This window comes from Symsagittifera roscoffensis, chromosome 2 (genome assembly GCF_963678635.1).
Source record: "Symsagittifera roscoffensis chromosome 2, txSymRosc1.1, whole genome shotgun sequence".
Classification (NCBI taxonomy): domain Eukaryota; kingdom Metazoa; phylum Xenacoelomorpha; order Acoela; family Convolutidae; genus Symsagittifera; species Symsagittifera roscoffensis.
Window position 1 is genome coordinate 10,947,914 of NC_087063.1, and position 27,940 is coordinate 10,975,853.

The window sequence follows — 27,940 nt, forward strand, 5'->3', positions numbered from 1 at the left end:
CACACTCGACATTTGAAAATAGGTGTCTACTCACGCGATAAAATTACCGCTATCTCGGTTTAAAGTGTCGTCTGAAGTTTTTGTATAGTTTCTCTCTCTCTCTCTTTCTCTCTCTCTCTCTCTCCTCTGTCTCTCTCTCTCTCTCTCCCTCTCTCTCTCTCTCTATCTATCTATCTCGCTCTGCTCTATTGAGTCTGAGTTTTCTCTCTCTCTCTCTCTCTCTCTCTCCTCTCTCTCTCTAGCAAGCTCGCAACATGTTGATGATGAGACTGCGGCAGTTATTTTTGCAAATATCTGTTTTGGGGACCTTCCAATATTCGGATTAGCCGAATTTTGTGTTGGTTTTGGCTGTAAGGATTGAATTTTCCGGTGATCCCTCTGGTAGATTCATCATTTCTAACGCAATCAAAGGAAGTTAGATGATGCAAGCCTTGCTTTCTCAGGCTCAATAAACTAGTACTTGATATTGCGGTGGGTATTTTGAAAAAAAAAAGATAAATACTTTTTGTAGCATGCTAATTTTTTGTTAGAATTGCTTATAATGTCGAAATTTTGTTTTATCTGCTGTAGAATTTATCTACTGGATTCTAAAATCGCTATGAGTGAGCTTCTCTTTCCTGATTTTCAAAAAATGAAACTTTTGTTCTCGATCGATGTTCACTGGTAATAAAATTCGACATGTTTGTAAAATAGCCAAATTCAAACACGCTTTTTTCTTGTATACAACTTCGTAAAGTCAGTCGCTGCAGAGTATAATTGATCATTATATCCGCATGTCAATTTTAGTAACAATCGGATATTCTGAACAGAAAAAAAAATTCTATAAATAGTTACAGGTGGGGGAAGGAAAAAGAGACGATAGAAGAGCCATGCATCGTTGGATTTTCATGCGTATAAACTAATATGGCACATTCATGATATCTTTATTTTTTCTATAAAATAGATTCGAAAGTAGGTACATAGAATTTCAATTAGAATTGGAATTTAATGCTTCATTTTGAAACATTTACTGATGTTAGTTTGGCTTCAGGATCCTACTTTCGATGAAGCGGACGAAGTGCTAAACACAGTGTTTAAGAACATGATTGCGCCGAGGTCTATTGTGAACTTTCAAAAAGCCCGACTACAACCAATCAGATCTCACCATCATCATCCACATCATCATCGTCACCTACTCTGGATTCAGTGTCGGAGACCATCCAACTTATCAATACTGTCCTGCCGAACCTGTTGAGATTAGTTGCCCACAGACGAGAGGTAGAAAAAATAGCTTAAAGTTGAACCGACAGAATTAATAAAAAAACAATACGTCAATTTTGAGCATTTTTGCATGCAAATTTGAACTCTTTACCGTTCCGATAAGCAGGGGTATTGGAATCGGGTACTAGTCTTTGTTCCCGTTATTAACTTTGATCACAGAATAGTCAATTTTGTAGGAATGTCAAATATCACTTCTGATATGCTCAATTTCTTGAAAATTCAAAAAAAACTACAGTTATTTAGGTAGTTATTATGTCAAGCCCGTTTCAGGTTGAAATTGTATTCTTGAATTTTTTTTGGATTCGTGGAGTTCGTCCTAGTTTCTGATTGAGTCTGTTTTTTTTTCTAAACACCATTTTTTTCATCTGGGACGTTTTTCATAAAGCATGACACCCTGAATGTGACACCCTAAATTAATTTGATTTCTTTGGATTTTTCTTCAATTTTTGAATATAAACTCTGATTGGCTAAATTTTTTCCATAATTCGGTCCTTCCTTCATAACAACCCTTGCGATAAGCAAGGGTATTGCAATCAGGTATAATACTTTTTCCCGTAAACAACTTTGTCCACAAGGTTTTCACCTCTAGAGGATCAATTCTAGGGGATCTTCACTTCTAGAAGATTTTTTATATGACTTGCTCAATCTCTTGAAAATTCAAACAAAAACACTATCTTTTAGCTCGTAATTAGTTCAAGCCCGTTTCAGATTCTAATTATCTTTTCAAAAAAGTTCTCATTTTGTTCGAGTTCCTGGTTTTCGTCCTACTTTCTGTCGGTTCTAATTTCTGTTTGTGTAAAACGCTTTTTTCTTATCTGTTAGGAGTTTTATTGGCTTACTTTTCAAAGCGTTGATTTTGTTCCATTTTAAACAATTTTTACTATAACTGAAACTTAACATTTTTAGTATATGGTATATTGACTTAGTCATCACATTTTGCGCGATTTCGGGTGCAAAAAATATTCGTTTAATATTATATGTTTCAATTTGGATTGGTCGTAAAAACTTCGAAAATTCAATGAAAAATTTTATGACAACAGTTTTAATTTTAGCTTAAAAGGTTTCGACCCAAAACTGGTTTTTAAAAGATTTCTATTTATTTCTACGGCTCCTTTTGAACTTTATCCTTTACAATCACGAAGTTTTTATAGCTGTAATTTTGTCAATTTTCAATTTGATTTTTTCAGAAACCTTTTTGACTGTCTTCTTTTTCTAGTCACTATTGTGTAGAGCAAATGGTTTTGCATCACAAAAGTTGCGAAGCTCCGCTCTGCCTCTGTTAGTCATTTGAGTTTTTAGGTGCCCCTTTGTGGCGCCTGTTCTCTCTGCAAAATTCTTTCTCGTTCGCAAAATTTTCTGAAAGAGGTCATTGCTCTATTTGATTAAATTTTTCGGCTCAATTTATTTCGTTTCTTTTTCACTCTCTGATTTATTCTATTCTGTGGTTTGCTAGACCAGACTAAAATGCCGCGTTAATTGATTTTGACTGTTAATAATTAAATAAAATGGCGAATAAATGAAAATGATCATTTTTGACAATTCTCTATTTTCTATTTTTTTTGCAATTTGTCGTCAGCGGAAACCATTCTTTTTTGCTTGGGCTTGGAAGACAGTTGCCTAAACTGCTGAAAAATTTGGTTCTTTTTAAGTTTACTAACCTCTTTGTAAAATTACAGAAAAAGCAAATCAAAAATTGTTCACATGGCCTTTTGCATGAAAAATTTTCACATGTTCAGGCTGACACGTTTTGAAGCAGTTCTAACAAGAAAAGTTAGAAACGTTAGAATTTTGAGTAGGATTTCAAATGTTGAATTTCAGAAAAAGTCAAAAAAGGGGAATGGGAGAAGAGTTATAAAAAGTCTGACAAAATTGTTGCTTCACAAATATTGTAATAGTTGTCACTAAAAAGCACAAAAAAGCAAAAAGTGCCATCCAAAACAGAGGTGGACGTAGGAAAAATTAAAAGTTACTAAAAAACAGAAAAATTGAAAATTTTTTGATCTACAATTTTTTGAAAGTGACGATTATTCTTAGAAAAATGCTTAATTGGCATTGGCTAGGCCCCAGCTCTCCGTCATAATCAAAATTACCATATTTTGGCACCGGTTGCGCTTTTGAAAAACTTTTAGGACCGGTTGTTCGAAAACTGATGTCACAAACTAGTATTAAAGGGAGAACCAATGGTGATGATTGGGGTCAAATCCCTGTGGGGCATCATTATCCCATCCCGCTTCTAAAATAATCCTTTCCCTCGAAAACAAAGAGTTTGAAAAATTTTCAATGAAAAGGTTGTTAAATGCAAAAAGCAAAAAAAGGATTAATTTTGGAATGGTTGAGGTTCTTGGTGGTATAACTATTTTCCCAATACTAAGTTACGAATAGAACAAATTTTTGATATGAATTATAATTATATAGTTATATAATAAACTGTTTCAAACATTCAAACATATCTATGTTATTTATATTTCTTTTACAAAATTCAGATCTTTTTGAAAGATCGCCACTTAACACAAACTGTCTGTTTTCAGGCGTCTAGCATTTTAAAAATTCGCATAACCAGTTTCAAGTTTTTTATATTAGTTCTTTCAATTGATTGATTGCTTTATTCTGTGTCTTTTTCAGTCGTGTGAGAAGATGATTCAAATCGTGAACAGATTGATGAACTATCCCTCGGAAGCTATAGTTCTTGCGGAGAAACAATTCGGCAGTGCTACCGGGTAATTTTCTTCATCTCTACACGGAAAATTTGGCCAAAAATATTTCAACCTATTTAAAAATCGGACAATTAGGTGAAATTATGTCGGCCCAATTGAAATAGACTTTTAGGCCAGAGTTAATGCGGTCCAATTTAAATAAAGACAAATCAGCCAGATTTTTTTGGTGGCCCACTCACCCCACTTTCTATCTAAGTGATATCTGCTAAACCAAAAAAATATTGAGCGCTTGAAATTCAGATTTTCAAATAGACAGAAATGTCTCTGATAGAATACGTTCAACGCAAATGTAAAATTTACATCTAGAAACAGAGAGTCGTTCTTAGTAAAAAAAAAAAATAAAGCTTAATTTTTGTTCAAATTTTTGAAAAAGTGCGGAACTTTAATGCTTTAGGTGTTTTTAATCAGTCATTTTTTGACTCGTAATTATGCTTTTTGACGGATTTTTTTTAAATCCAAAGGATATTGTTGTTTGAAACTCCAATATAAAAAGATTTTTCCCGGGATCATCGGGAAATTATTATCGCCTAATATATTATTTCGTTCTATTAAAGCGTAAACGGCTAATTAAAACCTTCTAGTTTGAACTGAGGCAAGGAATGAAACGTCACTACGCGCAAACAATATCACTTGGTACCTTACATAGTTTGTGAGGGGAGGGTTCTTTAAAAGTATGATGTAAATTTTTTCAAAAGTTCAAAGTTTTTTTATTTTCCGTCATTTTATAAAAACTTTTTCATCCAAAAATATTTTGATTGACAAAAGATGGCAGTGGGAACTTTCAGGGCTTTGCTCTGGTACACTAGTAATCTTGTTGTTCCGACTTTTGAAAAAATTGGGGGGTCTCATGCACCAAACGGCCCAAAGTTAAAGTTTTCGTATCTTGAGCTGATATGCATGCGGTCGAAACTGATTGGCTAATTTTAGCTAACCAAACTATAGCAAGATGGCGAAGTGTTTTAATCATTATTTTCCCACAGACAAAAAAAATCAGCCGAAAGATCCAAAAATCACAGACAAGAAAAGTTCTGCAAAATTGCTTCAGAACAACAGTTCTTAATTTTCCGTCATTTCGGCTAACAACGTTATTTGCTTAAGCTTTAATTGAAAAACTGGACGACGTTGTTTGAATTTTTTGCTAATTAGCCAATCAGATTCAACCACATTGATTTTAGTTTAAGTCAAGATAAAAAATACCAGTCTTGGGCCGTTTAGTGCATAAATGTACCAGCAGTCTCACATTTAAAAGCTTTTTTTTGGGTTCAAAGCCTTTTTTTGGGTTGGCCAAAATAGTTTTCAAACTATCCGAAAACAGACCCTACTGTGTCGAAATTTGGAGTTTCCGCATGCAATTTTTTGAAGAAAAATTAGTCAAAAACGACATTGGCGCTTTTGGGAAAAGTTGACTAAATATTTGCATTTTCCACCGCCCCTTCACTCTCAAATTTAGAATTGGAGCCGAAAGCACCTTAAGAAAGGGTGGTCGATTAAAAACCGGATGGAGGTAAATTCGCGGGGAGTGTTAATTAGCAACTACTATGATGGAAGTTTCCTTGAAACCCACCACCTCTAAATCTACTTTATCCTTCTTTCTGTGATTATTTAGTGTGCGACAGACATTGGAAGAGATTACGAAGATGGTACCTGTCTCGGTTGGGGACAAGTTCTCCTTCAACACCACCAATCTTCATATCCTAGTCCAGCTAATTCCACCTTCGTACACAACCAACACAAACAGTCTCGTCCAAATTGAGATGGTAAGCTATATAGACTGCCATTTCTCGATTGGGTTATTGTTACGACTTCCGAAGAAAGGAACATTTGTGCTCAGGATGTTTAAGAGTCGATGAACGTGGTTCAGACTCTTATTTAGGTCGCGATGATTTTTTTCTTTGCTTTCAGGAAAATACTTAAAATTCTCTACTAACAAAAGATGTGCAGTCCTACCTATTAATGCACATATGAATATGGCTAGGTATATGCACAATTTTTGAGTTCAATTCAAGTTCAATTTCTAGGAAGTTCAATTTCAATTTCAAAATGCACTCTCCAATTATGAAAGCTGAAGTAGCGCAACAAAACGCGATTGATTTCTAGTTTCGAAAAAGTAAATTAATTCATAGATTTCCCAGCTGCACGAAAAGTTTTCTTCTAATCCAGTTTCCTCAGATTTCACTAATTTTATCACAAAAAAAGATCAAAAGTTGCTTTTGAAATTCAAAAGTCTTAAAGGCCATAGATTTGTTTGTTTGAAATTTGAAAGTTTTTTGGTTTGAAGCTTTCTCGAAAACAAATTTTCGGTCGTTTTGGCATTTTTATTCTCAACATGGTATTCACAGTCTCAACATTGTATTCACAGACTTATGATTTTGATATCTGATATTATGACATTTTGATATCTGATTTTGATATCTGATTTTTTTAAAATGAAACAAATTCTAAATTTTAAATATAAATTACTGAAATATTCATTTCTCTTTGAAACATTATCAGATAAATAAAATCGCAGTTGGATTTTATGAGACTTCACCCTGATTTTCGAAGGAAAAGACAAAACAATTTGCTCTTTTCAGATAATTTTTCCCCAGAAATTTTTCAAATTTTTGCAACCATTTTTTAATTTTAGTTTAAAAAAATTGCTACCATGATTTTTTGTTTCCTTTGAACAAAATATTACAGCCCTGATTTTTTAAATAGTTTTTTTTTCAGTTTTGTTTTTTTTTAATAATTTTTCAATTTCTTTGCCAAAAAAATTTTGAATATGTTAAACGAACGTGAGAGCATTCAAAGTTTTGATTGATTCGAGTTGCTGTTTTATTTTTTTGTTTTTTTTTGGTTTTGGCTTAACTCATTTTAAAAAATTTCCCACAACACTAAAAAAATTTAGTAGGATAGTAGGAAAATGTATGATGGCGCACAAAAGTAATATGAAGACGAAATTACTGTAACTATGTCCAACTCAGTTATTGTTTCGACCAATGAAAGTAGAGTTTTAGTTCCTTCCCACCACTGTTCGGTGTATCCTAGTTTTTCTTAAATTTCTCTATTTTTTCTTTTTGGTTTTGACTTTAATCACGCACCACAAATCATCAAAAGAACGAGTCTAGTGACGCATCATACTGAAGCCCTTAAATTCATGATTCGAACGAAAAGCGAGAAAAAAACGGTTCGAAATTTTTAGTTTCTAGTCTAATTTAAGGACTTTAAAAAAGGATTATATATTAATTGGGGATTATAACTTATAAGGGGATTATAACTTAATTGTTTGTATGTTGACATGTGCTTAATAGCTAAAATAATTAGCATGAATGCTCCTTATTGACGCACAGACAATTCGGCCACAGACAATTTGAAAATCAGACAATTCAGCCAAAAGTATACAGGCAATTCAGCCTGAGACAATTCAGCCCGTTTTACAAAACGCTAGATTCGAAAGAAAAAAAATTGGAATTGGAGTTATTTCTCGGTTTAAGGTCGCCGGTGGGCGCGCTATACGCGCGTCGCCGCTTCGAGGCGATAACCGGTTCTAAGTTTCGCATAGAATCCCACCCTCTGTTGGCAAGCTTGCAACACGTTGGCGCGACTGCGGCGGTCAATATAATTGGCTGAATTGTCTCTTGCTTTATTGTCTGCATACTTTTGGCTGAAATGTCTGAATTTCAAATCGGCTGAATTGTCTTTGGCCAAATTGTCTCGACGCGCTCCTTACTTACTATCGCATTAGAAAAAGTAAGTTTATCCAAACCATAATATACATTTTCAAAGACAGAGGTTTGGGTCGATTGAACTACTAGGAAGACACTAGGGCTTAGTCTCATCATATAAAAAAACTGACAAAATAGCAAGAAAAAAATTGAAATGTCGGATTGAATCCTCGATGTTGGTGTTGCTGGCGCAATTGAAGGTCAAGGATTACTGACTCAGCTCCATAAAAACACAGACAAAAACGCATTCAATAAATCCTCAAACAAAATCGCTGCATTCATTTGACCTAGCAATGATGATTAGCAAAAATAAAACACTTTTTAGCTTGAAATATATATGGCACGACAAGCATCATCAAAATTATCTTTTTGCCAATTTTTACATAATTTTATTTGAAAAAGAAGTGAATTTTGACTTTTTGTGTCCAACTCGTCAGACTATTTTTAAAAGTTTTTTATTTCATTTGATTTTTAACCGTTTTCAGCCAAGTAGATACAATTTTATTGGATAATTATCGAGTGGTAATTTCTTTTTCGAATGTTTTGGTCAAAAGATTTGCAAAGTCGACCCATCCCGACTTATTTGAGTTTTTGTTTAAAAAAATTATTTTGCTTAACTCAGTTAGATTATAAACTACTACAAACACAATAAATCTAATGAAAATGTCTTATTATGATAACTAAGTCCAAATAAACGCAATTTCCAAAGCACAGATGGAAAATTTTTTGGGAATAATAATCAACTGTAGTTGAAATGGTTCTTGCTGGAGATTTCATGACCTAATGAACAAACAGGCGAAAATGTTATGTTCCAAAAAACAAGTCTAGAGGCAATTTTTTGACCATTTGAAAAAATTCCGTGTTTTGGCGCAGATTTCACCATCGTCCTAAAGACATAGACATCAAATGCGCCTTCAGAAATTTTTAGATTTGCTAAGCTAAAAGCGGATGTCGTAATATAGTACCAAATAATCGCAAGTGTTTGAAACTTTTTGAGAGCAGGCAGCTTCTTTTTATCTGTTTTTGCCATTAAATTGAGCTTGGCTATACCGATTTTTCAATAAATTTGTTAAAAGATTTTTAGGTCAACGCAAAAACTCAATTTTTTTTTAAGATTCGACGAACGTAGTTCAGCTTCTTAAATAAGCCGCAATGATTTTTTAAGGAGAAGTCTTAAAAATTGTTCAAAATCAAATTTACTTTTTTGCGTTAACACTTTTTTTCCAACTTTCTGTTGGCAGTGTTGTTTTGGTTTCAAATTAATGAAATATTTTTTTTCTTCTTTGCAAATTTCATCTTTCATTTTTTACAGGTTCAAATAGCTGCCATTTGACCAATTAAAACATAGAAAACTTAAAAATATTTATAAATAAACTCTTTTATTTTTGAATTTTTTTTCACAATTTTTAACAAAAAAAACTTTCAGCCATGTTAAGTGCGGCCATAACTTTCATCAATTTGCCCTGATATTAACAGTATTGTTTGCGTTGCTGTTATGGCTCGCTAACAGATATCATCTTCCTGTTGATATTGCGTTTGGAAAAAGAATGATCCGAAAAATATCTTTGAAAGTTTGGTTTTTGTTTGAAAGTTGAACAAATAAAGATTCATTGTTTTGAAAAAAAAACGAGTATTTCAAAACAGCAGAATAGTCATTTAAAAATAATTGTTACTCATCTGGGCTAGAATGCTCAATTTAAAAATTTTTTGAAAATTGAGAACATTATTATTCGAAACCTTCCACGAGCAAGGTCAAAAGATACTTCAAGCTTTACCTTGTCCACAAAATTTAATCTACTTTTTATCTCATCTGAAAGATCTTGTTGTCTTGATATCATCAAAATGATACTTTCCTGTTTTTTTGTAAGTTTATGGTGGTATTATGTTTTGTTTGATTCAAAAGAGTTTTCGAAACGTTTCACTTTAGGACTTTTTGAACATACAAATGCACAATTCGGCGCGCGCTACCCTCTCAAAATCGTGGGGGCGACAGTTCGTAACGGGCGAAAATTCGTAACAGGTGACAATTCGTAACAGGCGACAATTCTTAACAAGCGACAATTCGTTACAGTAGAATAAACGGGGAACCTTGATTCACGCGCAATATTCCTATCGTGCCGGATGTAAGCGCAGCGGAGCAAAGTGGAGCAAGCGTATTCTACTTGTCACGAATTGTCGCTTGTTACGAATTGTCGCCTGTTACGAATTGTCGCCTGTAACGAATTGTCGCCCTACATCTCAAAATTGGATGAATTGGCGCAAAAAATACTTTCAGAACAGTTTCAGGGTCGGTCGGTCAATACTGGAAGCCATAAAATAGTACCAGAGAGGACCATGGAAAAGTTTGGCAACCATAATTGAGGGGAAGTTACGCTCAGAATGCTAGTGGCTCTGCAATAAATGCTCATCAACACGCTTCTGATTTTGCAATAACTAAGTCTTAATTCGTTTAAATCTTATAAATTTTCAAATTGCGCCTCTCAATTTAAAAATGATGAGCTTCACTCCTAAGCAAGGCGCCAAAATTATTTGAATGATGTCAGATATCAGTGAAGCTCTTTTTGATAAATTTGCAAAAAATGATTCGAATGCATGTTTGACGTATCGGATGTATACACGGTACCCTTTTATATTTAGGCCCAGATGGCCAAAACATATTTGAGTAGGGTCGAGCACAGCTTAGCACTTTTTAGCCGGTCGAGTTTGTCAAAAAAAGCAACTAAACTCAATCGAGACCTTCGAAAAGTATTATGGGTTGGTTGGATACAATAAAGGGCTAAATTTGTATCTTTTGGAAAAAAAATGAGAAATGTTTGAAAGATGTCGAGACGGTCAGAACATGCCCTAGTTCGGTCGATACAATTGAAAAAAAAATAGTTCCGAGCTTTACTGAGATATCGAAACAAAAAAGGATTTCCTCGGTGCAATTCAAATCAAAACAGATTACAATCAGTTTGAACCAACAAGTGCTATGAGGCGATAACTCTAAACAAGCCTTTGCTACACGGCCGATTTGTCAAATATCCGCCATGTCAAACATCCAAAATTTCCACCAGAATTTCAGAAACAAAACATAGTTCACTTAGCGGTATCAGTTTTCGGCAAAAATTGGTTTTTATATTCAAAAAAAGTCCGTATTTTCTTTTCCTTTCATAGCAGAAACTGTGTTTTTCCCTACTTTCTGAAAAATGTCGAAAATTTACTCTTGCCAAGCTGTTTTTTGGGTATTTGTTTTTTTTTCGCATGTTTGACCCATATCGGATTTTTGCACGGTACGCACTCCAAGCAATTAATAAGAGTAGTTTGATACTTTTTAAGAAATCCATTTTTGGCCGACCGACCCTAAAAATTTTCTAAAGGCGCCTTAGGCGCCAATATATACTACTTTTGAGGGGGGAGCGCGCGCCGAAAAAACGCAATTTTTCGGTCAAAATTTTCCAAAAAGTGCCTAAAAACGCCTTTTTTGACCTGTTTTTTCAAAATTTTGCCTGCGGCGCAAAAAATTTGGCCAAAATAGGGACAAAAACCGTGCTTTGGGAGAGCTCGAAAAATCAATTTGGTCGACCTAAAAAAAAAAAAGGTCGTCAAAATTTTCGACAATTTTTTGAAAATCCGCCCCCCCCCCCCTCGAGAAAATCCTAGATCCGCCCCTGCTTGGATTATAAGTAAAATAGGCATAAATTACAAACAAAAAATTGATTTACAAAAAAAATCAAAACTGTTTTAAAAATATTTTTCCAATTTTTTGCAGATTATTTTTTATAAAACTGTTTGTTGCCAAGAAAAAACTAAATGAAGCTCTGAAAACTGGTTAGATTTGAAAAATTTCTCATTAAAACATACCTTATCTCTCCTATTTCGATTTGATCGTTCGATATTAGACTAAAAAGCAAACTTACAAACAAGTTTGAAGGGCTTTAATATGATTTATCACTCGGTCCATTCTGATGATTGTTTGTGGTACCTACTTTTGCGAGTGGAAAAGTATTTAAAAATACTAAAGCACACCCAAAGGCACAATTCATCCATTTTCGGAACAACAGATTTTCGTTAAACGATCAATTTTTCTACTTTTCCTGCTTTAGGTCAACCTATCAATCGGACTGCCTGGCTCGCTTTTCGGTACAAAGCAGGAGAGCAAAGTCCGAGTTGTGAGCTTCAAGACCAACTCTCTATTCGTGTCGCCCTACCAGACCTCCCTTCTCTCCTCCCCCTCCCCCTCCTCCTACCCACCTAACTTCTACTACAATCACTACCCTGCCGCGCCCTCTGCTGCATACGCTCTAGGAGGAACCACATCCGGGAGGTATTTCGACAGCACTCAATTGATCAACCAGAACGCAGCTTTCATCAACAGCCAATCAAATTCGCCGGTTGCCAGCATCGAAATCGACAACAATCGGGCATCGAATGTTGTTTTGAAATCTACACCAGTGGTTATTTCCTTTGCAGCTTCTCTAAATACAGTTAGTTTATTGTTATCAGATAGTTGTTCCAAAAATTTGGCGACCTTTGTTTTTAAGTCGACTACATTAATTTTCCGAGCTCTGTCAAAGCACTAAAAAGACCCTGTTTTGGCCAAATTTTCTGCGCCGCTGGCAAAATTTTGATAAAACATGCCAAAAAAAGTGTTTTGAGGCACTTTTGGCAAAACGTTTACCAAAAATCGCGTTGTATCGGCGCGCGCTTCCCCCTCTAAATTAGTATATTTTGGTGCCGAAGGTGCCCTTAAAAAAATTTTAGGTTCAGTCAGCCAGAAACGGATATTTCTAAACATATATCTTCAAAAAGCGTCTAATTAGACCTTAAGATAAGACTAATTTCAAAAATCAGCCAATTGACATATATAATGTCAAAACGCTGAAAAGAACAGTTTTATGTTAAAACATAGGCTTTTATGTTAAATTAAGTAAATTCAACCCTGGTTATAGCCTACTAAATTTTGATTTAGCTGGTAATAATACCAATTAGTTAGTTCTTATATTAAGTTTGCTCATTGATTAAGTCTTTCGTGTTTTGTTTCAGTCGCTGACGCCCCGATGTGTGTACTGGAAAAATAACGGTTAGTTAGCATGACCTAGAAATCAAGATTGTTTTACAAAAATAGTTCATCAATCAATTTCTGTTTTATTGGTTTTCATTCTTCTTTTGTTCCACAGATTTCTGTGATAGTTTAATCTGTTCGCGACATTTTGGCATAATCTGACTGCCTTTTTTGTCATCATAGTACAGCTGACATCCCGAAATGGTGCAAAAACAAGTGGAACGGCGCGAGAAAAAAAACATTTACCAAGGAAAATGTCTTTCAAAAGTCATAAAATGCAATTATTTAAGTTTATGGGGGCGGAGTAACGTCAAATTCGCTTTGATAGAGAACAATAAAACAATATGGTTTGGCACAAAAATTCAGGTAGTATATCAACCAGGCACTATAATTTATTACTTCCTTATCTATTTAGAGTTTACTAAATAGCTAGATGTCATTTATTACGTCAGGCAATTTCAAATAAAAAAGTCATTCATTCGATGAGATTAAATGTAATCCGTCTTTTCTTTGTCATTTTTTTCTAAGGTTTTATAAAACTGGTTATAGGTTTTTTTGAGCTACCATATTTTGGAAGTTTTCTTCTATTAAGCCGTCTCATTTATTTTATTGTGGCGCTACTCTAGTTTTACGAGTTTGTGATACCAGTGGCTGAGCAAAATGAAAAGAAACAGGAAATTATGGAGCATTTGGTGTGGTACTGAAGCTTATGGTAGATTCATTTGAACAAAAAGCGTTTCATTTCCACAAAACACATAAAATTAACAGAAACAATTGAGAACAGAGCGCTGAAAAAGTTCTAAAGGTATTCTCAGAAAATTTAAAAACTAACTCAAAAAACTGATTTTACGGAAAAATTAACAATTTTAACTTGCCATAACTATAAAATGAGTTTTTAATTTATTTTTTTTGTAGCCAATCAGCTTCTGAAAAACTATTTTTGTCAAACTTCGAGTTTTTTCGAAGTAATTCGGAACACAGAGTTTTATCTTAAAACCGCGATTACATTCCATGTTACTTTTAGTTCTTTCTCTGCTAAACTCAAGCGTGTATTTGTATCTTTGAAAGAAAATTGAAATTTTAAAGTATCTGCTCTATGAGCTTTCTGTGCACTTTCCTGTTTGTCTTTTAGTTTGTCTCAATGTTTATTTTTAAAACCTCTCTCCTGTATATATTTTTTTATCTTGCTCCTTCATTTAAGCCTTCCTTTATCCGCCTCCCTTTTGACGACTTATCCCGTTTGATTGACCAATTTGCCCAGCTAGCTTTACTAACCACGTGATTCCTTCCCCTCCCCCTCCACTTCTATCCTCCCCTCATTTACCAAAAACCAATTCAACGCGCCAATATCGCCGACCATTTCTCCTCTCTCCTTATAATTTACCTGCAAAAGCGACTACTAAACATCCCCTATTATACTGTCCACTTCTTAATTTGATGATGAAAACGTATCGTATTGAGTCTGTATATTGGGGCTTTTGTATTTTGAGCTTACATTAGTACTACTCAGATTTGTTTAGTGTTTGGGTAAATTTATCCAACTGAGACAAAAAAACTATCAAAATTCAAGTAGGATCGAAGTATCAACATCACATTTGGTAATCCCTGAAGACCCTGTTTTCAAGCTTTATTATTCTCGTCATAATTCATATCACAAATGTTTGAATCAAATTACCATTGAAGAAAAAAATAGGCGGAACTATCTGTGAATAAGTTAATGCAACCTATGGTAATTTTATCTGAGAGATATAGCGAGTTTTTGTTTGTGTTTATTGGCCTTCAATTCTGTTTGTTTGTTTTTTCGCCAGCATGCGAGTTTAATCACTTACGAGATCAGATGGCACTAATGAGGCGTGTTGCAAAAGAGATATCTGCAGACTATCTTTTACTTTTCAACTCATACCAACACTTGAAAAACCTCACCTAATTTCATATTCCCATTCCCATATTGCAAGCAGAGAACTTTTTGCCAGAAGTTCTCAATCACTTCAAAGCACTTCCAGAAACCCCCCCCCCCCAGCAATACCCTTCAATTTTTGCCTCATGCAACAAACACCGCCGCGTTTCCTTTTATATTGTTATCTTGATTCAAATTTACATTTGTCACTTTTATTTTTGGATGATAAAATTTACAAGTTTACCCAAATTTAGCTAATTAAATTCAGCTTCAGCTTTTTGGGATTGATCAAAAATAATTTTTTTGCAATACGGGCGTGAATAATTTGGGAAATACATTAGTACCTAAGGAGCTTCCATTCAATCAAATTATAGTCACTTAGAGGCTGCGCAATTCTCAGGTTGAATTTAAATTTTATTATAATGGCTTCGAACTTGTTCCAAACAAGTTCCTCCCGCTTTGACGCACCCTTAATGAGACTGAAATCGTGTTTCGATTGTTGTTTGATTTCTCTCGACTCAACAATTAATCAAATCGAGCGCCCGCAAGTTTGTTTTAATTGCCAATTTCTTCTGTTTTTTCAGAAAAAATTGTTTTAAATTATCTTCGGAGTTTGCTGTTCTGTTAAGTCAGGGGTGTCTAACTGTGCTGGATCGCGCGTCCGTTATATAATTGGGGCCTGAATAAATTTCTAGCTGCCAATTTTTCATCAGCTACTTTCAGATTGCGATATTTCTTTGAGGACAGTTGGACGGTATGCCCAAAAGCCTCCCCGAGGGCGCAGTAAAATAAACAGAGCGTTAAATTATTCAGAAATTGTCCAGCACGCCATATGTTTTATGTGGATGGCTTTACTTTGCCCTTTTTTATACTGTGATCTGTTTTTATAAATTCTATTGAGCCGCTCCGATTGGTTTTTTGGTTACTGGTTAGTACCTTACGAATTTTTGTTTTAATCATAACTACTTATTTCGATGACATTTGATGCGCTTCTTGTTGCGACAAGTTGATTTTTTCTCAAATTTCTCTGTAACTTTAGACCACTGCAGAAAAAATGGAGCGGCTCCCATTACTTTGTTTTACAGAAAAATCCATAATAGTTAGCGCGTTGACGAAGAAATTTGATTGGCCAAATTTTTCCAAATGCTCCTTTCCTTGGTAATAAATAATTCACAACATTCATTTTTTATCCAAAAAACCCAAAACAATATTTTTTGGCACGCGCTCTCAAAAGAAGCCAAAAAATCTATTTGATTGACCCATAAGACAAAAATCAGCAGATTTTTCAAAATTATTTTAAGAAAACCGTCGATTTGGGTGAAATATATCAGCTATATCAGGCGCTTATAAAAATCTTCATCATTACTAAAAACCAGTGGCAAACTCTTAATTCAAAATTACAGTTTCGAGGGGCTATAATGTTTTTATGCTAGTGGATGGGGGCTCTAATAGGGTCGAGCCAAAGGCTTTATGGTTTAAATGCAAGTGACAGGCCACACAAAGCATAACTCGAGCTACAAATTGTCCAGTCTTTTTTGGATTTGAAAAGAAAATTAAATATTCAAGGCTGACGTTTTAATCATTTGCGTGTTTTGTGTGCAGGCAGAGAAATCGATTGGGACATATTTATTGAAGGGGCAATGAAAGAGTGCTGTACTCGAAATATTTCACATCACTTGAGAATTTTTTTACCTTTCATCTTTTTTCTTCTATCTTCCAATTACTTACTCCTTCAAACTCGCTCTGCTAGAGTACCACAAAATGCAGACATTGAGACGCCAAGTCTATTAACAATCGAGATTCATAATAATCTTTCACTCGTCTTTAAAAAAATTCTTACATTTGATATTTTTTATTTTATTATTACGCTGATATTTGGTTGAGACTTTTTTGAGTAATAACTTGGAGGTAAATATTGATGCAGATACGAAAAAATACGTAATTACGATTATAAGTTGAGTCATAAAAAGCTCCTAACTTGTATCGGAGAATGTCAGGTAGACTGTATGAAAAGTCTGTTTTTTTTCTGCTGACAATTTTCTATTTAATCCCTTTGGTGGACTAATCTAAAAACACTGAAGAAAGTTTGATGCTCTGAGCCGAATTTTCTGTGTTCTCCAATTTTCTCTGACCTTTTTTTTTACTTTATTGTGACAACATATTTGTGCTCGAGGTGCTTGTTTGTGCTCGCGGTATTTCTGCAGGCAAATTTCGACTTCTTAACTAGCAGTTTATATTTTTTGTATCATTCCGAAGGTATCCCGCAGTGACAAAAATGGATACAAATCGATTGTAAACAGAAAAATCTACAGATTAACGTAAGTATAAAATCGATTTATCTACAACCATTTTTCGAACGATAATTGAATCTGTACAAATAGAATCCATTTTTTCCACTAAACATAAATGGATTTAAGTGCCAAAATACTCGGTTTTTGCATTGTGTAAAACCAATATATAATCTGTTGATAATCTGCATATAGTCAGTGTATAATCGTTTTACAAAAAACCTGTAGATACTCTGTAGATAATATGTAGATAATCTTTATATAATATGTAAAAAATCTGTATCAAACTAATTTATATTGCCTAAAAACTATAGTGGTTGTGACAATTTCAATTTTGAGCATTGAAAATATAAATTAATGATTTTTTGTGACTAATTCAACAAAAAATTGCCATCAGGAAAATTTTTCCTCAGTTTTACAGTGAGCTGAACTTTAATTGAGGAAAATTGATTGCCGCAAACTACAAGTTTCAAGAGGTCCCTCTAAGATTTTGCCATCTAAGTGTTATCGCGGTAAGAGAGTAATTTTGTGCAGAACTTCTTCAAAATCCATTTGAAAGATCAACCTAATCAGCGCGGTTTTGTGATAAAATATCAATAAAAATTTTGAAAAATTATCATAGAGTAATTTACTTTTTGCTGCAAATTATTTTTCCAATAAGAAATTTAATTTTTTTTTTCAGATCAAACATCAGTTCAAAAAAGTTAATAAAAAGCCTTCATTATAATTTTATTTCAATAGACTCATTCTATCTGATTGGCGAGATTGTTGAAAAAATCAGTTTATAATGTTTATATAATATGTATATAGTCTGTATAAAATCTGTATATAATCTGTATATAGTCTGTATATAATCTCAATATAATCAGTACATATTTTGTAGATAATCTGTAGATATTCTGCAGATAATCTGTATGTAATCTTTTTACACTATGCATAGAATTTGATACAGAAAATAAACAAAATTATAATGGATTATTAAAACTAAATAATCGAAGTTTTACTATTTAAAATTACAACAAATCTGTATATTTTCTATGGATAATCAATTTTTATCCATTTTTATCACTGCAAGATTGTACAAAACGATACTAATTCACATGTGATCACTATTCTCAAAGTTATGGTGGTTTAGACACTGCCATTTTAGCCAATTTAACGCGCGATATATTTGATTCTATCCGTCGTAGAATTCGTTCCAAATTGACTTTTTTTGTCTAACTAAAGTTTGTTATAGGCAAAATATATCACTTTATGCTTTACATAGCGTGGTGGGATAGATCTAGAAAAACATTGTTTTTTCTAAACTAAACAGTTCTGCATAGAATCGAAAGGCAGTCAGTTCGATTCAAAAAACCTTGGTCATTGGTTAAATTTAAAGCGAGATAACAGTTATTTAAAGCTGCCTCGAAGTGACCAAGTGGAAAAAATTTGAAGTGGTTTTTCAACTAAAGTTCCTGCTTCAAAAAACTGAAAAAAGTCGAGGTTGAAAACAGCTTTTTCTTCCGTTTTTTGAAGGAAATTTTGAATATTTTCATGTTGGGGTGTGTTTTTTATTCAGCCAACTTTCGAATTTTTTACTGGCTATTATTGTCAGATTTTTTTCTATCATCTGAAAAGTATTAATATGCTGAGCCAAATTTAATTGATACTTCACTGTGATTTTTCTGGTAAGATTAAGAGGTTTAAATGCTGCCAGTTTGGCGAACTTAAGACAATTAAAGCACGAGAGATTTTATGCGAATAAGGCGTAAGCGGTGATTTAATCCAACCAGAAATTGTTATAAAATGTACTGAGGCAAGACGTATTGTCTGTTTAAAACTTTGCTGATTGTTAGATACATCAATTTGTACTTTAATTAGCAAGTTGCGCGATGCTTTTAAAAAAGTTTTTAAGCAAACATTACCCATAGGCCTTAAAAAGCAGTCAAAAACATACGAGCAGTTTCTTTTGTAATTGATTTTGATACAAAACGAGCGCTGAAAACTGAATATTTTTTTCGCCAAATTATTAAAAACATGCATGCAGAGGTGATTAAATTAATCAGAAAAAAAACGAAATCAAAAAAAAAATTCAATAGTGTTTTTCTCCAATTGGGACTTGAAACAAAAATGAATGGAAACAAACAATCAAAATTTTGTCAAAATTGATATGATGCAGCTTCCTGTGCAAAACTATCCCAAAAAATTTTGACAAAAATTGGATCATTTCATGCCATCGTAAATAACTTAAACGCTTAACGATGTCAATCAATATTTACGTTTCACTTGTCGGATCAGTTGCCGAGAAATTTTTTTGAAAATTGATTCCAACAAAGTACAAAAAAAATTTCGCGCAAAAGAAACTTAAATAATGAAAACTTTAGTTTTTTAACGCTTAAGTTTAACAGATAATCAATAGAGGGCGAAACACAAAAATGCTTTGAAATCAAGTTTTTGTCTTCAGCACTCATATTATTTGCAACTCAATTATGTTTAAGTCATCTGAAAGCTATAGATGTTTAGAGCTCATAATTTAAAAAAAAAGCAATTCACCTGTGATCATTTTTTGCAAAATTAAGTAGGTTTTAAAAATGTCAATTTGGCCAAATGGGATAACTGACGCGCGATTTAAGTCGTGCTATTAACAGTTGTCGCTTGGCTTGCTAATTGACGCGCGATTCACTTGATACCCACAATTGTCGCTCGGCTTGCTAAAATACTTATGCAATAAAATTTTTGTTTTCCCTTTTCAGACCAAATTGAATACTAAAATCATATCTCACTATCATTGTAGCAAAACTAAAAAATGAGTTTTTCTAAAATAAGTGGGAGGGAACTTTGTCTTTGGGTAAGTTTTGGCTTTTTCAAAGTGTTTCTTTTTTTCAAGCGAAATCAACAACATTGTTACCACAAAACTCAGCAGCAAAAATTGAAGAATATCACTAACAAGCCTTTAAAGTAATGATGCAATCGACAATTAATTTTTTCAAAACTTCCCAGTGTCAAGAATAACTGTTATTAAATTTTTGATTTTCAGTCTAGTTTTCTGGATAAAGTTTGGTTTTTTCGATTTTTCTTTTTTTTTAATTATTGATCATCAATTTGATCAGAATATTTTTTGTCTTTCTACTCGAAAAACAGAGTTTAAAAAAATGAAGCCTTAATTACTTTGCCAGAATTTTTGTGATTTTTGATTTTATACTCTTGCAAAAAATGCAAAACACTTAAGAAATTGAAAAAAAATCGTTTTTGCTTCAGTGTTTTTGCAAACTTAACTGAGGTTAAGTTTTTTTGACCATTTTTATTGATCTTGTTATTTGGTAATCTTAGTTTATTTTTCTCTCCGAGCATTCCAAAACAGCTTATTTTTGGAAGAAAATAAAAAACAGCGAAAAAAAGTGTTCAATAATCTTTAATTTTCTGTAAGTTTTATTTTTTTTTGGTGGTGTAGGCTAAAAATAATTGCATAGCATAAATTGACAAGTTAATGTGTGGTTTACTGCAATATTTTTGTTTCTATTTTTTTTGGTGTCAATTTAGGTTTGCGATGATTTGTTTTTGTTCAATGATGAAGGTTTTCATTGAGCCTCATGTGAGTTAAGGAGTTAATAATTATACTCTTATACAAATATATCATTCATAAATACAGGACATTGGAAAAAGTTCGAAGAAAATAAGAGATTGTTTAGACGTTATTGACGCTATAATAAAAAATAGTTATTTTTCTTAAAATTGTAAGGGTTTGTTTGTATTTGGAATTATTGTGAAATTAAAACTATTTGATACCATTTATTGGGAACTCGAAATACGGGTGGGTTTTGCCCCTACTTACGATCAGTCTTTTTAGTATATGCAATAAATCTTAGAAGTTTGCACAAAAGGAGCCGGAGTTTTCAGCAAGATTTCATTTTTACATACACAATCGCTGGAGAAATGATGGCGAAATCAAAACACAGTTTTTTTAAAATGAGGTCTACCTCAGCCTGACCAAATACGGCTTCAAAAGTGGTACCACATGAAGTTCTAGACGCAAAAAAAACGGCCTTGAGTCGCAAAAACGAGCTTAGCTCAACAGAATAACTCTGTCAGAAAAGTGGTGAAACAAGAGAGACGGACTATGCTTAGACAGGCTAGATAGCTTTTCATTGATCCTGTGCGAATCGAAGAAACCACTATTTATTATTATTTCACAAAGATTTTTGCAGCTGTCCTGCTCACTGTGTTTAAAGAACCTTGCATATTTTCGGTGTTGAAAAACAGTGATACAGATACATTTTCTGATACAAGCGTTGAACTGTTTTGCTCATTTTAAAGCAATGTGCTGGCATCGTTATCATCTTTTTAATTATTAATTTTTCGATTTGCAGTCACATTGTGCGATTGAACAAAAAAAATGCGTAATAATGTTTGACAGATTTGGATATCTCGCAAGAGGTTTTTGTTTAGGTAACGGTTTGCATTATCGAACCACTGATCACAACTAAAAGTCTGCATAAAATTTCAAAACGAAATTTCAAAACGAAACTGCTTTTTTTTCCAGTCGTCCTTCAATTCAATGGTTACAAAAAAAAATGCGTTACAGTAAAGCTGTCATATAAACTTTTTCGATCGATGCTTCAAGCGCGCTCTGGTAGCTTTCTGCTATCGCGTTGTCGCTCATTAATTTCATAGTATGTTTTGTTATGTTTTTCTTTTGAAGTATTTCGTATAAAAAATTGCCTGAAAAAAAAAGGTTTTCTTAAAACACCTATCATTTCAATTTAGAGAAGCTTTGGTCCAGCCAAGGTGTTGAACTGAACTCCACGTCTTCATCTTCCAGCCAGAAAACCCAGTTTGCCTCGCGGTCTTCTCCGTCCAGTTCTGTTCTGGACCTGGGATTGGGTAGCTCGTCCTCTTCCCTTGGGACTTCTGGGACTAATTTGGGCAATGGAAACATAACCTGTCTATCAACTCACCTGACCGCTTTCTCTTTCATCATGGTAAGTGACAATACGGAACTGATCAAGTGCTGGCGGCATTCTTATTCAATATTGAGCCTATTTGAAAGGTGGGTTCAGAATTTTTTTTACACGTTTTTAGAGCAAAGTTTTTTTGTGTTGTCGTCACAGAAGTTTTTGGGCAAAAAGGGGGATTTGCAAGATTGTTTTGTTTAGCCTTTTGAATCACCTTTTTGGGAATCTGCAAGTTTTGGATTACTGTCATGAGCCAAGCTGAGCTCAAAATAATATGTAGAAAAAACATAATGAAACAACAACCGAAACTTTTTTGAAAAATTTGTTCACATTAAAACGCAAATTGGGATTTAATAGCGGTTAAGCTCAGCAAACTTGCTAGTCACAGGATTTATTTGAATTTTCTTTTTCTGTGCAAAACAAAAATCCATACAAAACTAGAAAGTTCAAAGTTGGTATCAAAATTGGTTTTATATTGTTCTGTAATGTTGTTTAGAGTGAGAGTATGTTGGTGTGGGACAATGCAGTGCCCTCTGTGCTGCCCTTTGTTGGGGTCGGATTCGCCATAGTCGGATACACCCTCACCATCATCACCTACTGTCTCTTCAGGTAAAGAATCAACTAATCCAACACACACACACACACACACACACACACACACACACACACACACACACATTCAAAGTTCTTGAGAGCTTATACCAAAAAATTGGTCAAAATTTACACAAAACTCAATTGATTATCAAAATCTTGCGCAAGGATTGGAGCAACAATTGCTCCGAAAAAATTGCTAGAACAGTTCCTTCGTTGACATATTTCGATCATCAGCGCAAAATTATTCATAAATGTTTGTCATTTTTTAGACGCCGGACTAAGTTTCTCTTCTATTTCTGTTTTCTGTCGTTTTTCGGAGACATAAAGAGTACGTCAAGCTCATCAGCTTCGTGAACAGCTAACTTGAGTCAATTAATTCAAATTCCTTATTTTGTTCAGGAGGATGTTTCCACAGCAACAACACCTCTATACTGCCTAATTTACGCCTCCGAAGGAAAATTTCTTTTCCTAGCTAATTCCTTTTAAATAGTTTCACATTTAAAAAATTTTAAAAAAAAAATATTATTTAATGTAAAAAAGTTTCGTTTTTTTTTTGTCAAATCCCGCACAATAAGGAGACAAATTTGAAGTTAAATATATTAAAAGTTTTATGTACCACAACCATTTACTCTTGTTACTAAATACATTCACTTATTCCATTCTTTTTATTGCAAAAATCTTTATAAAAAATTACCAGTTGCCGTTCACATAACTCGCAATGTTGCGAATACTGTAATTCAAAGTAACTGACTGTAAAAAAAATGATAGTCAGAACAATTAACTAATAATTTCCACATATTAGGTCGTGAAGTTTTTTGTTTTTTTTTTTTTCGAGAAAAGTTTTAAATTTATTTCACGCTCCAATTTGAGTTTTTGCTGTTGGAATTTTGTTTTTTCCGACTTTCGAAGAAAGTGATGGAAGATTTGTGCCCGAGTTAGCTTTTTTCTCCCAGCAAATTACGATTTTTTAACTAGGAGTTTTTGACAGCCTATGATAATATTTTTTTATCAGTGATTATTTTATGTAAAATGCTGAAGGTGTAAGAATTGCAAATATCACCATTTTGGGACAATTCACTTGCGATAAATTTCGCGCTATTAGCGCGCCAGCGGAGATTTCATCGATCGTAGAATTTGCTCTAAATTGGTTAAACCAGTCTATTTGTCTAAATTACTTAGCTGATAGGAGCAATTTTTGTCACTTTGTACATAATGTGGCGTGTGGGGGATGAATAAAAAAAAATTCAATATTTTAATTCATGTTTTTTTTTTCATTTTTGGCTGAAAATTTCATCAGATTTTAAAAAACAATCAGTGCTCCATAGACATTGAAAGGCAGTCAAGATTTTCAGGGCTTTGCCCTGATTTAATCAGTCTTAAATAAAATTCAGTTCAAATTCTTTGTATGAAAGTTACGAAAAACATGAACGACTTCTATTTTTGAAAATGAATTGTATTTTTTTTTAATTTGCAGCGCAATCAAATAATTACCTATTGATTCGATTATCCTTAAAAACTATAATTTTATGAGTAAAGGCCATTTATAAATAAACAATTTATAAATATACAATTTCATTGTTCTTTTACACTTTTACAACCGTCTATTAGTTGTTTCATTTTTTTTGCTTATGTTTTTTTTGAAAACTGCATGATTGGGCTGAAATTACTCGACACATGCAATTTAAATCATTACTAATATAATTTGAAAATTGACACACTTGGTGAACCCCTACAAATTAACCTTAAGTCATAATTTCCTCCCGCCTATCTATCAGTGATCGGAACATTAATCAGAGATTATACACTATTTTTTGATTTTAAAAAAATTATCGATAAGGATTTTTCGATCAGAATAGGTAAAAGCACAAACTTATACCCATTTTGGACTAAAACTGTTTTTCAAAGTTGTTCACTTTCAGTTCGCTGCGTGGCAGTGAGAGACAGTTGCATGGGACAGTGACGATCAATTTAGCTCTGTCGTTGCTTCTGCTCAACATATCCTTCATCGTGGCCGCCCTCAGGGCCAGATTCGGACAGCAGTCCCCCATCTGCGACTGGGTCGCCCTATCCACGCACTACTTCACCCTCACCACCCTACTATGGTAAGTGTCATCATGGATTCGGTGATGAAGACCTAAAACTCCAGCCAAAATGGATTGGAAAAGAGACACCTGAAAACGGATTTGTAAATCCAACGGTGAATTTCTCGCGGAGGTGGATTGTCATTGAATACTTCTTTTCGGTCGACCAAATAAGTTTTACGAGCTTTCTCAAAATATCATAAAGACCCTGTTTTGACAGGTTCTGCGCCACGAGCAAATTTTTTTAAAAACAGGTCAAAGATGTCGTTTTTAGGCACTTATTGGAAGGTTTTGATCGAAAAATCGCGTTTTTTTTACGCGCGCCCCCTCAAAGTTAAAGCCTTTAAAAAGTTTTTAGTGTAGTTGAACATAAAACGATTGTCGTAAAATAGTACCAAAGGTGGTCAAATACCCTAGAGTAAAAATTGTTTTTATTATTACAACATTAAATTTATCATAATGAACAAAATTGTCCTCGCATATTTTGAATAGATCGTCAAAAACATCTGCAAGAGCACAAAAATTTCTCCGTTATCAGCTGTGCAGTTACCATGCTGTTTCTTTCCTTTATGTTGGACAAATCAATCTAGTTTTATGTTCAATCTTCATCTGTGATAGAGATTTTTTTGTTACGGGTAGCATGAACGCCAGCCAAATTATGAACCAGCTACCATATGAACCAGCCAAAAAGACTGAGCAGTTATCTAATATAGAAATCTATGTTTTTTGATACTTGCAAAAATCAATTATTTTGTAACACGAATGACGGAAACTTCGGATGATTTATCCAAAGCTTCTTTTTAGGTTTGTGGCTGACGCAGTCTTCCTCTTCCATCAGCTGTCATCCCAATTTGACATGAGAGGGGGAGGGGCGGGGGGATGTGCGAACGTCAGGAGTCCAACAGCAGGCGCCAGTATCATAGTCCATCCGCAACACTCGAACGGGGGAAGCAACAACACAAACAACATAAACAGCACTATTAGCAGATCTAGCCAGAATGGAAGGGGTGCCATTGGAGTGGGGGTGGGGACAGGGGGAGGTATTCGACAGCAGGGGGGCTCCAGAACGGTGCTCAACTCGCATAGTTGTCTCTCCATGCCCGCCTTCAAATATTTCGTTATTGCGTGGGGTTAGTGATGCTTATCTGAAAAAAAAAACACCGTTAAAAAGCTTTCAATGAGTTAAACCAACGTATTATTTCAATACTTATTGCACCTGGAATCTTTTGAATTATCGTGACGTAGCCTCAAAAATACCATCAAAACTATTGCATAGGCATTGGCATATTGCGTGCATTTGAGCTTCAATGTTTAGTAAAAGAAGGCGTTTGTTTATTAGGATGATAAAACAGTTTGTTTCAGCGACACCGCTGCTCATTTTGATTCCGATGCTGATGATCAACAATGGAGAACTGTTCCATATCAGCGACATCTAGTAAGCAATACTCTTCTCCTCCCACTTTTTTGTCCTTGGATTTTTCTGCCAGGAGTTTTGTACCATCTATGATTATCCAGTTCTTCAACCCCCCCCCCCCCTCACCTTGGTAAAATCAATGGTTTTGCCGTAAAATTGATATTTATATCTGGGGGAGAATAAAAGCGATGGTCCAAATAACCTGGCCGTCGTACTAGATCTTGCCACGATATCCAAGTCACTCAAATTTTGCACTATTCAACGTTTAGAATCTTGATCTTGTCAAGAGATCCATATCGTGTTTGCTTTCTAATATTTGGTCAGATATATTTGTATTTCTCAAAATGGCGATGAGGCAATCAAAACAATTTAAGCAATCAAAATTTTTATAAGGCAATCAAAACAATTTTAGCAATCAAAATTTTTATTAGGCAATCAAAACAATTTAAGCAATTTTCAGATCTTGCATTTAATTTGAGTTTTGTAGCTCAATAACGGAATCAAAAAAGAAACTATTTCAGAATGTGTAAAAAAAGTCTTAAATTCGTCTCTGTTCGAAGAGCTCTTTTCTGATTGGCTGGTCGTGTTATTTAGCTGTCGCATAACTGACCAATCAGAGCAGATCGCCTACTATCTCTCCCTCGCCGTTCCATCAGCCATCATTGTCATCGTGGGCCTGTGTGTCTACCTGTTTGTCATTCTATGGATCTACTGCTGTCGAAGCTGCTGTAGTCATCCCCATGCACAAATAAACCACATGCCCCTAAATGACGGGTACTTAGAGAGCATAAGCAGCACACTAAACAAGAATAACAACAACAACAACAACAACAACATTCACCACCAACAACAACAGCATCACCTACTGAACCCCGGATCGAACCCCGATGGGAGCTCTTCGATTAACAGCTACTCTAATAACATAACACCGCCTACAGTTTTCGACTCAAGTGACGCGAATTTAACAGCTTTCAAAAAACATGTTCTCAGCATGACAATTCTGCTAGCCCTTTTCTCCGCCACTTGGCTCTTCGCCCAATCTCTGGACCTGCAGACGTTCGATTTTGTATTTTGCTTTGCCAATGTCACCCAAAGCTGGTTGTTTTTCTCTGAAAAGTGCATCTTGCTTTCCGAAGCCAGAAACGCCTGGAAAAGACTGTTCAATAACTCTGGAACAGAGTATAGAAACGAAGATACCGCTCGTGGAAAGCTTTTGTCAAAGAATGCGTCGCCAGTGAGTTACGGAGTAGCCGTATCGCCAACCCACAGTTTGGGCTCAAATGTCAAGGACACGTTAGACAAGCGCGATTTAATAAACAATAACCATTCGAATATGTCAACGCTCGTCACGAGAACTAATTCTGGCTCGCAGAATTCAATACTGAACACGCTTAAGCACGAGAGAGGTTCACCGGCTTCAGCAAACAACCAAGTTCAAAATTCATCTCCGAGTAACTCCAATTACGACCCAAAATCAGCGTCTTACTACCCGAATCAAAACCGACACGTTACGAAAGATTCGAACGCGATGTCAAACGGAAACTTTCCTCTCGCCAACAACTCGCGGTCAGATTTTGGCAAAGCGCCAACACTTCGCAAACTCAGTGCTTTAAATGCTTCGGCCCAGAATCCAGCTTTGCAATCTATCTCCGTGTTCACCGGATATGCCGGTTCGGATCCATCCTTTTTTGGTCACGATTATAGTCCGAACTCGCGAGAATGCCTGGAAGGGGGTGATGCCTATGGCGCCACTTACATGCAGTCTTCGACTGGTGCTTTTGACCGAGAAACGCCGAGTGTCGCCGACTCGGATCCGAACCGAGAATCCTACGTCTGAAGACAGTCTTACAGGTTCAGATAACAGTTCGGACTACTCTTAAAAAAACTAATATTTATTTTCGAATTCAATTTCAGTTTTGCATGGCGTGTGTGAGCTGCTGCCGTATATATCTAAAATATGTGCAATGATTGCAAATGCTAATTTAAGTGTATAGATTGAGTAATGTATAA

The 27,940-nt window shown here is 34.5% G+C and overlaps 1 protein-coding gene across 2 annotated transcripts; it reads left to right on the forward strand.

Moving 5' to 3' along the window:
• Nucleotides 1-5,585: 5,585 nt before the first annotated feature.
• On the forward strand, nucleotides 5,586-27,911 carry LOC134839537 (uncharacterized). Of its 2 annotated transcripts, XM_063855126.1 has the most exons (9): nucleotides 5,586-5,731; nucleotides 11,764-12,144; nucleotides 12,704-12,740; nucleotides 21,654-21,868; nucleotides 22,338-22,450; nucleotides 24,355-24,537; nucleotides 25,321-25,646; nucleotides 25,879-25,951; nucleotides 26,525-27,911. In XM_063855126.1, the coding sequence occupies exons 1-9, from the start codon at nucleotides 5,612-5,614 to the stop codon at nucleotides 27,765-27,767; spliced, it is 2,691 nt and encodes an 896-aa protein (XP_063711196.1). In that variant the 5' UTR covers nucleotides 5,586-5,611; the 3' UTR covers nucleotides 27,768-27,911. The 2 variants fall into 2 exon arrangements, with proteins under 2 accessions (XP_063711196.1, XP_063711197.1); XM_063855127.1 differs by lacking the exons at nucleotides 5,586-5,731; nucleotides 11,764-12,144; nucleotides 12,704-12,740 and adding an exon at nucleotides 20,518-21,335.
• Nucleotides 27,912-27,940: the final 29 nt, after the last annotated feature.

Coding starts and splice junctions, on each gene's coding strand:
- LOC134839537 (XM_063855126.1), top strand. CDS start 5,612: ATGGTACCTGTCTCGGTTGGGGACAAGTTCTCCTTCAACACCACCAAT. Junction 5,732..11,763: donor GTCTCGTCCAAATTGAGATG/GTAAGCTATATA, acceptor TTCCTGCTTTAG/GTCAACCTATCAATCGGACT. Junction 25,952..26,524: donor TTCCATATCAGCGACATCTA/GTAAGCAATACT, acceptor CGTGTTATTTAG/CTGTCGCATAACTGACCAAT.